Genomic DNA, 15,407 nt, shown 5'->3' on the forward strand with positions numbered 1-15,407 from the left:
TTGAGAAAACATGAGAAAAAGGTGAATAAAGACTGAGAGTCAATGTTCAAAAATTACTAATTATTTATTTGTTTTGAACTATGTTGTATAGCTGTTTTCCTGTGTTCATAGTCAAAACTCAAAAATGAGTTTAAATTTAATTATTAAAAAATGCCATTATTTTATATGAAAAAGTTAATAATTGTATTTTATTTAGAAAATATTTTAGTTTGTCTAGTATATTTTTTTTATTAGATCAGATAACATTTTAAGCTGTCATATGGTCATGTTACAATGTGCCCCTCACGTTACAATGTACCCCACCTATGGGGCATGTTGTCACATTTCACTTCCATTCTTTGGGGGTATATCAAGAAAAAAGTATATACTGTATTAATAAAACAAAACCACATAATTGTACTAGACGTGGGAAATTTATGTGGGAAAAAATAAATACTCTGAACCATAAGTAGATTTACACAAACTGAGAAAGTAAAAAAGCGTTACTTTGTGCCCCGCTCTCCCCCACAAAAGAAGATATTTTAAAGAATGTCAGTACTCAAACAGTTGATGGGCCCCATTGACTTCCATAGTATTTTTTTCTATACTATGGAATTTAATGGGTGCCGTCAACTGTTTGGTCACACATATTGTTTAAAATGTCTTCTTGTGTGTTCAGCAGAGGAAAGAAATTCATACAGGTTTGGAACAACTTGAGGGTGAGTCAATTTTCAGAATGACAGAATTTTCATTTTGGGGTGAACTATCCCTTTAACTGTTACCGTCCCACTGGCGCTTTTTTTATTTATTGCCTTTTTCATATCACATATATTAGTAATCATCATGTATTAGGTATCATTCGAAAGCTTACAAACTCAAAATTCATCCTGTGTAAGCCATTTTGAAATTGGATGTTATGTTACCATGGAAACAATACTCTAAATTCTTTTAGTGGGCTCATCCACGGTGTCAGGTTTCATATTACAAAATTAATTTTAACTACTTTATAATCAAAACCTTTTCTAATCTTGACAAAACACATATCATCTGAAAGGTCTGAGTCTCAAGGTTCCATATTTTGTATAGAAGTGATATTTGGACAGAAATGTATTAATTTATTATAAGAGAATGCATTAACAAATTCACTGGAATGTGGGTGATACCCGGTGACTATTTTTGGTACAGTGCCTAAACTAAATCCATAGGAACTTAAAGGGGTGGTATATTGCCCTTTTCACAAGATGTAAAATAAGTCTTTGATGTCCCCAGAGTGTGTATGTGAAGTTTTAGCTCAACATACCCCACAGATATTTTTATATAGCATGTTAAAATTGTCAATTTTTGAGGGTGAGCAAAAACGCACCGTTTTGTGTCTGTTCCTTTAAATGCAAATGAGCTGCTGCTCCCGGCACAGTGGGCGGAGCTTCAAGAGCTGTGTTCTTTTACCTCACACACACATGCACTGAAAATTTCTAAAACTTTTAGCCTTTTATGTTCAAACCGAAGTCAGATAATGATGGAGAGACTCAAAAGAAGTGACAACATGTAGAAGCAACAGGAGATCTCTGAATGGTTAGTTGATGAATTAATGTAGCTTATGTGTAGTTATTTTCTAGTCATTGATTAGCATATTCTGTCATGATAATCTATAAATCGTGTTCCGGGGGCGGGGTTTATGTAAATTTTAGGGTTAGTGATGTCACTAACCCGGGAGGAATGTTGTGTAGTCTCTACCAGCCGTTTGTTGTAGTCCTTATAAAGCGATTTCTTTAAAAGCAAATATCTCCCTTTGCTTTGAACTTTGAGCATTGTAACTTTGCAGATGTTGTTTATGCTCAAACAGCAACATTACACACTAACTAAAGTTAGAAAAGTGAAATCATAATAAACCACCCCTTTAAATTTTTGTGAAATCAACTTCAAATTTGGAACACAACTTGGTTGGACATATGGCTTTGATTTTATCGTAATTTTAGAGCGTACATTTTGTAAAACATTTTATATAGAATAAAAAATATTTAGTTCAGTACATTTAATTTAGAGTAAATTTAAACTAAAATAGCATTCCATAATATTCCAACCCAGCTAGCAAAAAGTCTATTAGACGTTGAATAGATGTAAATCTTCAGCGTCTAATTACGACTTTTCAACATTGAAAACAGGTCGATCTTCCACGTCTTGATGGAATATGTAAAAATGTAAATTAATTTTTAAAATTTAATAATCGTTAAATTTATTTGAGATAATAATGAACATGGTTTGGTAGTTTGTTTTTCTCCATTATTTTAGCATGTATAACAGACTTATCCTGTCTTAGATTATCAGTTGAATACATGTGTTATCTTAGATGATCAGTTGAAAACATGTAGTCAAACAGTCCGGCCAAAGCTACTTAGTTGAAATCACGTCGTAAACCGGTCCAAGGCGGACCGACTTATTTTCAACCATATTTCAACGTTGAAAGACGGTAATTGTTTACTGGGAAAGCATTCTTGAATTACAACCATTTAAGTTTGGATAGTGCATTTTTTTACATCTATTCTCAAAAAGAGGGGTGACAGTTAAGGCCTGTTCACACCAAGGACAATAGCTATAAATATAACAATAAAGATATAGTTCTAAAAATCTTTCTCAATATTAAAGAATAGCTGAGTTCACACCACAGCTATAACGATAACGGCACAGAGAAACTACCGTATATCATTGGAATCACTTTCAGAATTATTTTATCCAGCTGATGAACGATAAAAACATTGACAGCCAATCAGAATCCATCTTCTTGTTAGGAGCTCGAGCATTTAAAGTGACAGACACGCTTAGAATAAACAGAATATGGTCCGCTGGTGTGGATGCTATTGTTATCTTTATAGTTGTCTTTATTTATCTTTATAGTTATCATTGTTGGTGTGGATGGGCCTTTAAGGGGTTAAAAGCCACATGGACCTTCAAGATGTCAAGATTGACGTCATAGTTGGGTAAACGTCTATAGCGGTGAATGAGAGACATTAAATATATTTTTTTATGTTCACATTTGCTCAAATAGCAAAAGAAAAACTCCACAGTGATGTGTTTTCACAACTTTAAAAAGAGGAATAGAATAAAGAGAGATTGATAAAGGCAGTCGGAAGAGAGAAAGATTAACTTAACTGAAGTCAACTTTACAGCCTATTAGCCTATAGCCTATTAGAAACACCCACACAGCAGCGTTAACTAGTTACTTGTTTCAAAGGTAATATAATACAAAGTATAGTGTTAGAAATGTAGCCTACATACATAAAAGTGCAGGATTTACATCCAGCCTACATGCAGGATTTACGATGTTGATGATGACCGCCAAAAAGGCGTCATCACAGTCTGTGAAAGGGGTCCATTAAGGAGTGGCAAACCAACACCTTTCTGAAGTTAATGATTTACTGTACACCGATATTGAGTCAAATCTTTTTTTTTTCTCTTGCTCTGTATTGATTATTTAATGTAAATCATTACAACCTTCGAATTGAGGAAGACAGACTGAAGTTACTGACCTTTGATGTACTAAACCACACCCTAAATTATCTTATAGAATATGTTAGCCTTTATTTTGGCCTAAATATATATTGTAGACTAGAGTGATTCATATATACAAGTACTGAGTTTGTACGGGGAAAAAAAATTCGGGAAGTGATTAAATAACTAACAGATAATAGTTGCCATTGTCATATTTATGTAATATGCCCCGCCCCTCGAGCGCATGGTTTGAATTCCCGAAGCTGTGATTGGCCTATACGAGTGTCACTCACGTCATGTCTTACACAAGTGGGCGTGTGTATATAACAGCGGCGAGTTTGTGTGCTTGTGTAATGACAAGTGTAAAGAACCGCTGAAGCAACAAGGGCAATTTTCACACCTAAAGGCCAAAAATAAACAGTAAGAAAATGTCGTCTGTGAATTTGACCAGCCTTGGAAACAACCAACTAAAAAACACCACGTCTGGAGAGGTAATAATTCAACTACAATGTTCCTATAAATTAGCATACAACTAACGTTAGCAGACTACAGTGATGTTCTGAATCATTTCCAAAACTTAAATGAGTGCTAAAGAAACCTGGTTATTGATAACAAGAAATACAGTACTGCTTTATATTAAAATCATTTAAAGTACAATTTCAAAGTGTTGTCATGAAAAACACTTCCTGTTCTGATTTTTCATATTGTGACAACAATAACTTGCAGGCATATTTTTCAAACCATTTAAAACATGCATGTGACTCAATTTATTTTAAATACCTAAAAGTGAAATTACTTGAATACCTAAATACTTGAAAGTTAAATTTTATTGAAATAAATAATTCTCACTCAGTAAGTCACATGATAAATTACCATGGACATTCCATGAGCATTCATTCTTTTCAGAATCAGGAATTCAGGTTTTTGTCACACATTAACATTTTAAATATGTAGTCTCTTAATTATGAGCTTAAAAATGGCATGTGTAATAATTAGAAATTGAATTTTAAATGAACTCTAGCATGTCATGGCTTCATATGTAGTGTCATCCACCCAAAAATATTAAAAAAAGTTGGTTTCATCCATATGCGTGTTATTCCAGATAAGCTGGAACTAATGAATGAAAATGCGATATGTCTGTTGATCTGTTAGTCTCTTGTCTTGTTCATTAGATGGTGGAGGTTGGTTCTCTGTGGCGGGAGCAGACGGTCATTCTCTTCTTCTTGCGGAGGTTTGGTTGTCAGGTGTGCCGGTGGATGGCAGCGGAGGTCAGTAAACTGGAGAAAGACCTGAAAGCAAATGGCATCGCTCTGATTGGCATCGGACCAGAAGAGATGGGAGTGAAGGAGTTCAAGGATGGGGGATTCTTCAAGGGCGGTGAGGATTTGGCACTTGGCTTTATATTGTTTAATATTGTTCCTAATTTCTTAGTTTAACACTGTTGCTCAAATATGCAGTGGTTTATTAAAGTCTGAGACCACAGTGAAAGATCTAGTAGTTACCTTTTGAAGGCCTGTTCAGACCAAAGACAATATATTTAGCGATAATGATAAAGATAAGAGTTCTAAATATAAATGAATAGCAGAGTGCAAAACACAAATGCAATGTGACGATAATGACATTGAAATCACTTTTAGGTCTACTGACGACGTGCAAATTAATGAACAAACGCAGCTGGATCATTTCCACAATAACCAACGCAATCTGCCAAGAGAAGCGCAAATTAGCGTCTGGTTTAAGACATGCTTTTTATGGGTGGTTTATAATGACACAAATACTAGTAAATTGACTTACGCAAACCTTGCATGTTTTATTTGAATACTCTCTTCCCATAAGTTTTGTGTCTAAAAGGGAAACTCCTGCAAATGTCAGCCGCAAAGATAACCCTGTCCACGCCTTCTCAGCGATTATTTTACACTGTGTGTCTTTAGTAAATCCTGACAGTAGTTTTTCAACACTAAAAGAAAGTTTGTGCTTGTTATCTTTATAGTTATCTGTCTTGGTGCGTGAACGGGCCTTAACTCATTATGCATTTGTGTCCGTTTTGACCCAAAAGAGATGCAGAAAAAATTCTTTAAAAATACGTAGTTTTTAGTATGGGAACCAAACTTTGGAAATGTGTCAAGACTATGAAAAACATATAATATTTTTTTATTTTATTTAAATATTTAAAAAAGAGATTTAAACATTTAAACTTGGAAATGAAAGAAACTGTAAAATAATGCATGGCATAACATAACACACTAAGTGTTTGATCAAATGTGTGTAACTGAGTGACATTGATCATTTTCTTGCTCAAAAGATGCTCAAAATCACCTTGTGCTGGATTCGGGTTTTCTTCGAGCGTCTCTAAAGCAGGAAATAACAAATTATCAAATGCAAAATGCAGTTTTCACAAGTGCCCTCTTGGACCCCATTGAGTTAAAGAATGATTTCAATACTGCATTCTTTCTTCTGAAATAAGTGATAACCTCAGGTTAAGCTCATTGTGTGGGTTTTGAATTTATTAGTGATAAAACTTGTGTTTTTTACTGTCTTTTGTACCTGTTACTTTGCTAGCCATGTCTGTGTTTACCTTGGGTTTGCCACTGATAAAAGGTGTCAGGCGTTTTCCTGATCCTGTGAATATTTAACTTTTTCTTTGTTCTAGACATCTACATTGACGAGAAGAAACAGTGTTACAAAGATTTAGGCTTTAAAAGGTATGAGGTTCAACTTTTACTTGTGGTATTGAATTCTTAATTTAAAAAGTCTTAAAGAAATAGTTCACCCAAGAATAAAAAATTCTCTCTCAAAATGTACTCGCCCTCAAATTGTTTTGTGGACACAAAAGAAGATATTTTGAAGTATGTTGGTAACCAGACAGTTTATGGACCCCATTGACTTCAATAGTATGAAAAAAAATGCTATGAAAGTCAATGGGGTCCATTAACTGTCCGGTTACCGATATTCTTCATAAAATATTCCTTTGTGTTCAGCAGAAGAAAGAAATTCATAAAGGTTTAGAAGGTGAGTAAATGATGACAGAATTTTTATTTTTGGGTGAATGAATGCGTGATGTTGGACCATGAATCAAGCATGACAAAAATCCTCTGGTTTCCAATCTCAGGTACAATGCCATGAATGTGGTTCCAGCTGCCATGGGAAAGAAAGTACGAGAAATTGCCTCAAAGGTATTTATAACGCATTGCCTTTAATAGTCATTTTTTTAATGCAAATTATAATTCTGGCCTAATGATAATTAGTGATTAAGTGACTAATGAGATGTCTTAATTGTAAACAGTTTTAATAATGACCCAATTCAAGGTGTTAAATAAATAATAGCTTATTTCAAAATGTGCTAAAAACGTTTAGATAACTCTTTTGATTCATGTTTTTTCACCCTGTCTTGAAGGCAAGTGCAGAAGGAATTCAAGGAAACTTTAGTGGAGATCTTCTGCAGAGTGGAGGCATGCTCATCGTCGCAAAAGGTAAAAAAGTTTCTGAGTAAGATGTCATATTTTCATGATTTTCAACAGGGAAATTTTGTATTGATCCAGTTTTGTAGTTTTTTAATAGTGATTGTCTTTTTCTTCCTCTGTGCACTGATGAATGTGTCATAGAAGAGAACCAAAACTTGTCATCTAAGCAGTCTGCATTATTGTCACTAGAGGGCAGCATGACTTCACATTTAAAAAATGTAGCACATGCAAATCTGTGAATATATGAGAAATAATGAGAAGAAATCTGCTTGCAGCAGAGATTAACATTTTAGAATAATACCTTGATGTTTCTGGATTTGATGAGTCTCTGAAATGTTTCTGGGTGCCAACAGTATGGCTAGCACTAATTCAGAAATACAACTAATGTTCCTATTACTTGAACTCTCATTACTTGAATGCAACTGGATGTTGAAGTTTGTTTGTAATTCTCATTAATCTCATGATGATTCTCATTAGATTCTTATTGCTGTAACAGAGTGATGAGAATATTTGTCCAGACGCAATTGTTTTTCTAATTAAAATAGATTAATTTAAAGGGGTGGTTGAATATGATTTCACTTTTCTAACTTTAGTTAGTGTGTAATGTTGCTGTTTGAGCATAAACAACATCTGCAAAGTTACAACGCTCAAAGTTCAAAGCAAAGGGAGAGATTTGCTTTTGAAGAAATCACTTTTTAAGGACTACAACAAACGGCTGGTAGAGACTACACGACATTCCTCCCGGGTTAGTGACATCTCAAACCCTAAAATTTACATAAACCCCGCCCCCAGAACACTATTTATAGATTATCAAGACAGAATATGCTAATCAGTGACTAGAAGATAACTACACATCAGCTTCATAAATTCATCAACTAACCATTCAGAAACGTCCTGTTGCTTCTACATGTTGTCACTTCTTCTTGAGTCTCTCCATCTTTCTGACTTCGGTTTGAACAAAAGGCTAAAAGTTTTTAAAATTTTCAGTGCATGTGTGTGTGAGGTAAAAGAACACGAGCTCTTGAAGCTCCGCCCACTGTGCCGGGAGCAGCAGCTCATTTGCATTTAAAGGAACAGACACAAAAACAGTGCGTTTTTGCTCACCCTCAAAAAGTGAGAACTTTAACATGCTATATACAAATATCTGTGGGGTATTTTGAGCTAAAACTTCACATAGGGCATTATGCCACCCCTTTAATGTTTAAATTGTACCACCATAACGTTTCATGAAACGTGTTAAATGTGCTTAACTGTCGTGGAAACAATATCACAATGCTAAATGTGTCACTCCGTTCAGGTGGAGAAAAGGTTTTGCTGCATTTTGTCCAGAAAACGCCTGCAGACAACGCATCTCTGGAAGACATCACCAAAGCTCTCGGGATCTCGGCGAACGTCCAGGCTGGTGAAAAGCCACAGGTATAACAGGAAGTTTTAAAACAGAAAAAGGCCCAGTTTACGCCTGGTATTGAGATGCATTTTGGTCGATCGGATCACAAGTAGACGAGACAGACACATTCCCGTTTACACCTGTTGTTTTTTATCCATCTCTTTTGTCCACTTTCACCCACTTCTGTCCTGATTTCTTCGAGGGGTGGGTAAATGTATGGGCTTTAGATCTTTCGATCTAATGGATGAAAGAAGCTCACGCAATTCATATATGAACGTGACCGGAGATGACGGAAAAACATACAGAGAGCATCAGCTTTTATTTCTGCTCTGACAGCATTTAGACCACACCGATATCAGGAATGGTGACAGAACATTGTGCTTTGGTACGTTTTCATTCTTCAAACCAAACTTGGGTCTTAATACCGACAAAGTCCCGTCTGGCTATCGCACTTCTCATAATGTTTATGCTTTAGGTCAGTAGGCCGAGAGTAGGCGTCTTTAGTGGCTGTTCAAACGCATTTGAACACATGAGCGTTTACACTACGAGAGCAATCCGGTCTAATGCATTTTAGCTTTGTAAGTGGTTGAAAGTGCACAAGCTCAAAACGTTTTAGACCCCATTTACTCCTGTATTTAGTGTCGTCCACTTGTGATCCAGTTGACCAAAATGCATCTTAACACCAGGTGTAAACAGGGCCTTTCATACTGGAGTATAGTCAGATGTCGCATGTAAAGTTAGTGGTTGTGAATGTCATTGGGTAAACCAGTCAGGAGTTCTTCCTCTAAATTGTTTCTGGATATTTTATGGTAATAGGAACAACATTGCAATAAATAAGGAAAACTAGATAGAAAAGCATCAGTGGTTCTTCACTAGGGGCCTCAGTATACTTCCAAGAGGGCCTCAAGGTGACTTAAAACTATTTAAAACCACACAAAACAAGCATTAAAATCAGTTAAAACAGCCAAAAATGTTTTACTCATGCCATGCTAGAAAATAGTAAGTAAAAGCGAGTAAAAAATATTCTTAAATCTCATTATCCTTAATCCTTAGCCAGTAAAGAATGAACAACTGGTAAATTCATTGGTTAAAATGAGCTTCTGGAATCCTGCAAATTAATTTACAGAATCTAGAAATGGTGGGCCTTCAGATATTCTTGTGGGCCACTGAAGTGCATTACTTAATGCATTAATATCTAATTAAAAGTGTGCTAGAGCTGCAAGATTAATTGTTAAAAGATCGCGATCTCCATTCAAACACGCACGTGATCTTATTCCTAAATGACATTGATTTGGGTATGTCTATCAATCCTTTGACAAGAATGATGACTGCAAACATTCAAATCTGCGATCAAAAACGCTGATTAATCCAGTAATTAAACAAGTGAAGTCATTGAATCAGTCATTCAAAATGATAAAAAAAAAAAAAATCAATTCAAATTAATTAAATATATTTTTTAAAATAGATTACAGCAATTAACATTTTGGTTTAGTTGTCTATTCAGAATCGTGGGAGAATTGTGATCTCTGTTTTAAACAAAAAAATTGTGATTAATTTACCCAGAATCGTGCCGCTCTAATGTGTGCATACATATGTAATCTTAAAATGACTTTCAATGCAACTAAAGAAAACATACAGAAAAAAGTCTGAACTTTCCATTTTATAATATTAGTGTTACTGTTTCTAGATTTTTTACTCAGGTTTTACTTGATGTGAAGCTGTTTTTGCACTGATGCCAGACTTAACATTTATTCAATTTGTGTTCATGTCCCAAATAAAACACGATGGACGAGATGAAGTACCTTTCATAAAGTGTATATATATATATATATATATATGAAATCAGTAGTCATATACATAGGATTTTAGTCATACTGCCCACCTCTAATAACTATCTGAAGTGATTTTAAATGGCTCAGATTGAAGTTAATGACTATAAAGTGGTTTCAGTATTGTACTAATGTTGATGCTTGATATTGTATTACTTATGAACAAGTGATACTTCTCCACAAACTGTCTAACATTACCCACTCGTACATGTTTCTACTTTAATTGACTCAAAAATATGTGACCACACTATTACATTAATGTATTTTTAAGGCCAGCCAGTCTAAATACTCTTTTTGTGTATTGTGTTGGGTTACTTTACATTACAAGGACAATTTCACTGTGGATTTTACTGCAGTAAAGAGTTTATAGAGTGTAAGATTTTAAGTTGCATTGATCCATGCAACCACACAAGAACGTTTAATTGCATCCACGGTGAAACCAGGACACCAGAGACATCCTTACCTTGTTTTGCTCAATTTCGTTGGAATAATATCTTGTTTTTTTTACCTCAGTGGCTTAAATAGACCAGAATATGAGGAAAAGCACAATTAAACCCTTAAAGGCCTCCACAAGACATGCTAAAGAATCTGTGTTCTGCCGCAGCGTGACCTAATTCATGTCAATGAGCAACTTCACCAATCGCTGTTCTAGAAAGAAAGGCATGAATCTCTCTGATGTTAGAGCACAGATGCTTTGGCTTACGTAAGTGGATGTTTGAACAAGTGAAGTGATTGTGGGGTAGAACAGAGTCTTGTTGTGAGGCTCATCTCTTGGTTTAGTGTGATCTTAACCACCCTGAGGTCCCATGATGCACCTGGGCGTGAGATTACAGTGGAGCTCCTCTTAACGACAAAACCCACTAAAACCAGCAGATGCCATTTTTGCTGCTGGTTATTACAGGGGGGGTTTACATAGACGTACAACTCCTAAAGTCACACATGGTGTGAATTAAGGACTTTACCGTGGTATCCTGCAGGAAATGGCACTTTTTGCCTTTCTTTTCCTTGTCAAGCTCAAGATGAGGTGAAATAGACACGCACTCTTTGTCTGTCCAGTCGAAGAAGCAAACACTTTCTCCATAGAGAATTCCCAGAGAAACAGAAGAAATAGAGCAACTGATTGTTAGAATAACCTTGTAAAGCCTAACATATGAAATTATTTTTTTGAAAGTTTATTGAACCTTTTAGACAAAATCTTAAAAATGTAATTAATAATTTTAAATGAGTAAAAATAAAACTAGAGCTTATTAAAACATTTTGTATAAATTTCTTAATTCATAATAACTCAATTTGATAGAATATTACTATTAACTGAAATGCGTAAATCTTGAAAAAAGGGGAAAAAAAATAGTGCAGAATATGGAGCTCAAACAGCACCTAAATCTTATTCAAACTGAACAAAAATATGCAATTTGGTGCAATTCCTGATATTTTAATGGCTGAAAAGATGAAATTCTCATCACTTGTAGTGTAGATCTTTGTAACAGTTTAGCAGATACTAATCATAATTATCATATAAATATCAGTCGTCACTCTATATGTGACCCTGGACCAGAAAACCAGTCACATGGGTCAATTTCTTGAAATTGAGATGTATACATCATCTGAAAGCTGAATAAATATAAATAAGCTTTCCACTGATGTATGGTTTGCTATAATTGGACAATATTTGGTCGAGATACGACTATTTGAAAATCTGAGGGTGCATAAAAATAAAACATTTTTATGAAAATCTCCTTTAAAGTTGTGCATTTATGTTCACGATTGTGCTGCATTAACTCACAAAAATAAATGTTTTATATATTTACAGTAGGAAATTTACCAAATATCTTCATGGAACATTTTCTTTACTTAATATCCTTATGATTTTCGGCATAAAAGAAAAATCGATACTTTTGACCCATACAATGTATTGTTGGCTATTGCCACAAATATACCCTTGCGACTCGTGACTGGTTTTGTGATCCAGGGTCACATATCTGCCAATAATATGTCTTAGTAAGATATTTAAATGCCTAGTTTAATGATCAAAGCTCTGTAGTTTTTATTGTGGGGAAAAACATATAATGTTATGCAATACAATGCCGATTATTTGCATTTCTCAAAAGCCTGATGGATCATATTTGATACTCACAATTGAACATGATTAAAATAAAATAAAAAATAAACGTGTGTTGAGATTGATAATCTAGTAAACCTAAGTTGCTTCCGTCCAGTTAATGTTCATCCTGAAATATTAATAACAAATACAAAAGTTATTCTTACGTTTACTAAAAATCAGTAAAGATTTCACAGCAAAAAGACACGTGAACCACGAGCTGAATGGGGACGCATTTACAATTACATTAAAACACTTTTTACTTGCTTAAAAAGTATAATCTATAAATCAGACGACAGAAGGCGTGTGCATTGTGGTCATTCATCAAAGTTTTGATCATGTTGATAATTTAGATGCCTTAAAATTTTGCATATCAAATATGAAACGGTATAGAAATCTTCTGGTTTAACTGTTTTAGCCTCTATAAAAGCTTATTAACTCTGTATGTGTAGATATGTGTGTCTTCAGAGGACTTTGAATATAGTGTACAAGTCAAACGGACTGCTTTTATTATGCTTTTATGATGCTTTGTTGTCATTTTGGGAGCTCAGCTGTCCCAGTACTTCTTCAGTTTCATCATACTGATTGCATGCAAGACAGAAAAACATGCATGAGTAAATAATGGCAGAATTTAGATTTAGATTTCCAACACAATCCAGTTCTAATTGAGATTTTCGTTGCATAACCTTTATTTCCAAGTACAGTCAAGAAGTTTAGAAGTACACAGACACATACAATTGTATAAAAGTCTTTGCATTTATATTTAGATGACAAAACATGTATTCCCTTATATTTCTGGCCTTATTAATCAATGTCTTTCGACAATTCAGAGAATACACCACTGAATTGTTGTTCTTGAGATTTAAGGAGGTGAATAAACCAGCCAAAAAGCTTACAGATGTTCTGACACACCTTTGTTCTCATTTGGACAAAACGTTTAAAGTCAAAATAACAAAAATGTGCTATTCTTTCATTAAATGGTTAGTAGTTCTTAATAAATCTAATTAATCACATTGATATTATGAGCACTTATAAGGAATTAATCACCAGATTTGCCAAAATGCAACAAGTTTGTAGCTTGTGATCATTGAGAAATATAAAATTAGTTTAGTTTGCATACATTACCGGTCAAAAGTTTGTAATAAGACTTTTTTGTGTGTCATTAAGTCATAAAAATGTTGTAATTTTTTGTCTTATGCTCATTAAGGCTGTATTTATTTGATCAAAAAATACAGTGATAACTCTAATATTGTGAAATATTATTACAATTTAAAATAACCTGTCTTTATTTTAATATATTTTAAATTGTAATTTATTCCTTTAATCAAAGATGCATTTTCAGCATTATTACTCCAGCACACGATCCTTCAGAAATCATTCTAATATGCTGTCAATTAGTGCTCAATAAATAATGGTTCTTATTATTAATGTTGAAAACTGTTTTTGCTGCTTAATCAACCATTCTGATTGCAAGGGACATTCATTTCATACGTTTTCTCTGAGCAAATTTTTGTGAAGTGGCACTCCATATTTTTAGAAGGCTTTATTCTGAGCTATTATTGTGGTCTCATTTGTTTTACTTCATGCCGAAGTCAAAAGTCCGGCTGCTCGAGAAGAATCCATTGTGTCGTACCACACCCTTAGATCTACCAGAAGACCTTTAGTCCATCTGAAGAATAAACATGTGTCATTCAGCAGCATATCTCAGCGCAGATCGGCCCCGAAGGTCTTGCAGGAAGGAAGGGCCCAACAGACACAGTCAAGAGCCCAAACCCAGTGTCGTCACTGGATGACATGGGAGAGTCTCAAGGGAAATCGATTCGACCATTAAATTGTATGCATTCAATAATAGATCTGTCAAAAGGGCATTATGGTTTTGAGAAGACTTTCATAACCTGCAGATAATGTCCTCACATTTGATTTTTGTTGTTTGTTGTTGTTGTCTTCAACCATTAGATGATGCTCTGAATAAACATTAATATTTGTTTGGCAGACATGCATGACTGATATATTTCTATTAATATGACGAAGCACCACAGCTGCTCTATATTAAACAGTTACTTTTGGAATAGCCGACGTTGCTTTGAAGTTCAATAACAGGACGTGTCGCAGGTCTCGTCTACCCATTAAAGACTACCGGTGTCTGTTGTCGTTTTTGAGCCACCGATGCCATTTCCTCCGTGGGATTGTGGGGTGCGATCGGTTACTTTCACACGACTGTAAATCCAATGACAGATTGACCTGTGCGTCAGTTCTCCTTTGATTGTAGCTTGAAAGATCGACTTTCCTTTATTAAAGGGAGAGTTCATCCTAAAAAAATGTAAATTCGGTTGCACTTTATTTTAAGGTGTCATTGTTTCAGAGTAATAATATGGGGTTAGGATAGGATTAGGGTTTGGTTTGAGGGTTAGTTGCATGTAATTATTTATAATTTTGAGTTATTACTACAGTAACTAGTAACTACATGTAACATGGGAATCAAGGACACTGTAAAATGTAAACGTGTTAGCATCATTTCCTCACCGTCATGTCGTTCCAAACCGGTATCAAACTCAGATATTTAAAAAATGTGTCAGTGTTGTTTTCTCTTTTCCATACAGTAAATGAGGTCCAATGTTATACTCAAGTTTTCATTATTCATTTTTACACTACCAACCAAATGATTTTAATATTTCTGTGTCTTTTACAGTGCAGTGAAGATGTTTGCACGAGATAGAGGATTCAATGTTCTTCAGGGATGAATGGACTGTGATTCCTGGTTATCCAGTGTTGTATTCCCGCTAATCTGATTCAAATCATCTTTTACATGTATGTGATACTTTGGTTTAGATGCTAAAATATAATGCACTGATCATACAGTTACAATGAGCATTTTTTATGCATTGTTTCTATTGTTGAAGAGTAATTAACAGTAACTCACAGTAGTTGTGTGAATAAACACTAAACGCTGCTTTGATCCTCAAATCCTCAAAGTTTGTGTTTTGTCATAAGATACTCCATTTAATGAGATTCTTTTATAAACCTGAATATATAGATTTGTTTTCTAAGCACTTCTGACCAAATGTGACTTGTTAATTTAAGAATGTGAATTTTTTAAGATGTACATATTAAAACTCTAACCAAAGTATATTTGTGGTTTTTACGTGTGAATGTGAAAGAAACACATG

General features: G+C 34.5%; 1 protein-coding gene across 1 annotated transcript; it reads left to right on the plus strand.

The window, feature by feature from the left end:
* Nucleotides 1-3,783: 3,783 nt before the first annotated feature.
* prxl2b (peroxiredoxin like 2B) lies at nucleotides 3,784-15,364 on the plus strand. Its single transcript, XM_084100182.1, has 7 exons — nucleotides 3,784-3,956; nucleotides 4,638-4,842; nucleotides 6,116-6,167; nucleotides 6,575-6,638; nucleotides 6,860-6,935; nucleotides 8,224-8,342; nucleotides 14,930-15,364. The coding sequence occupies exons 1-7, from the start codon at nucleotides 3,894-3,896 to the stop codon at nucleotides 14,954-14,956; spliced, it is 606 nt and encodes a 201-aa protein (XP_083956308.1). The 5' UTR covers nucleotides 3,784-3,893; the 3' UTR covers nucleotides 14,957-15,364.
* Nucleotides 15,365-15,407: the final 43 nt, after the last annotated feature.

This window comes from Abramis brama, assembly GCF_963993115.1.
Source record: "Abramis brama genome assembly, chromosome: 23".
In the NCBI taxonomy this organism is placed as follows: domain Eukaryota; kingdom Metazoa; phylum Chordata; class Actinopteri; order Cypriniformes; family Leuciscidae; genus Abramis; species Abramis brama.

Coding starts and splice junctions, on each gene's coding strand:
- prxl2b (XM_084100182.1), top strand. CDS start 3,894: ATGTCGTCTGTGAATTTGACCAGCCTTGGAAACAACCAACTAAAAAAC. Junction 3,957..4,637: donor AAAACACCACGTCTGGAGAG/GTAATAATTCAA, acceptor CTTGTTCATTAG/ATGGTGGAGGTTGGTTCTCT. Junction 6,168..6,574: donor AAAGATTTAGGCTTTAAAAG/GTATGAGGTTCA, acceptor TTCCAATCTCAG/GTACAATGCCATGAATGTGG.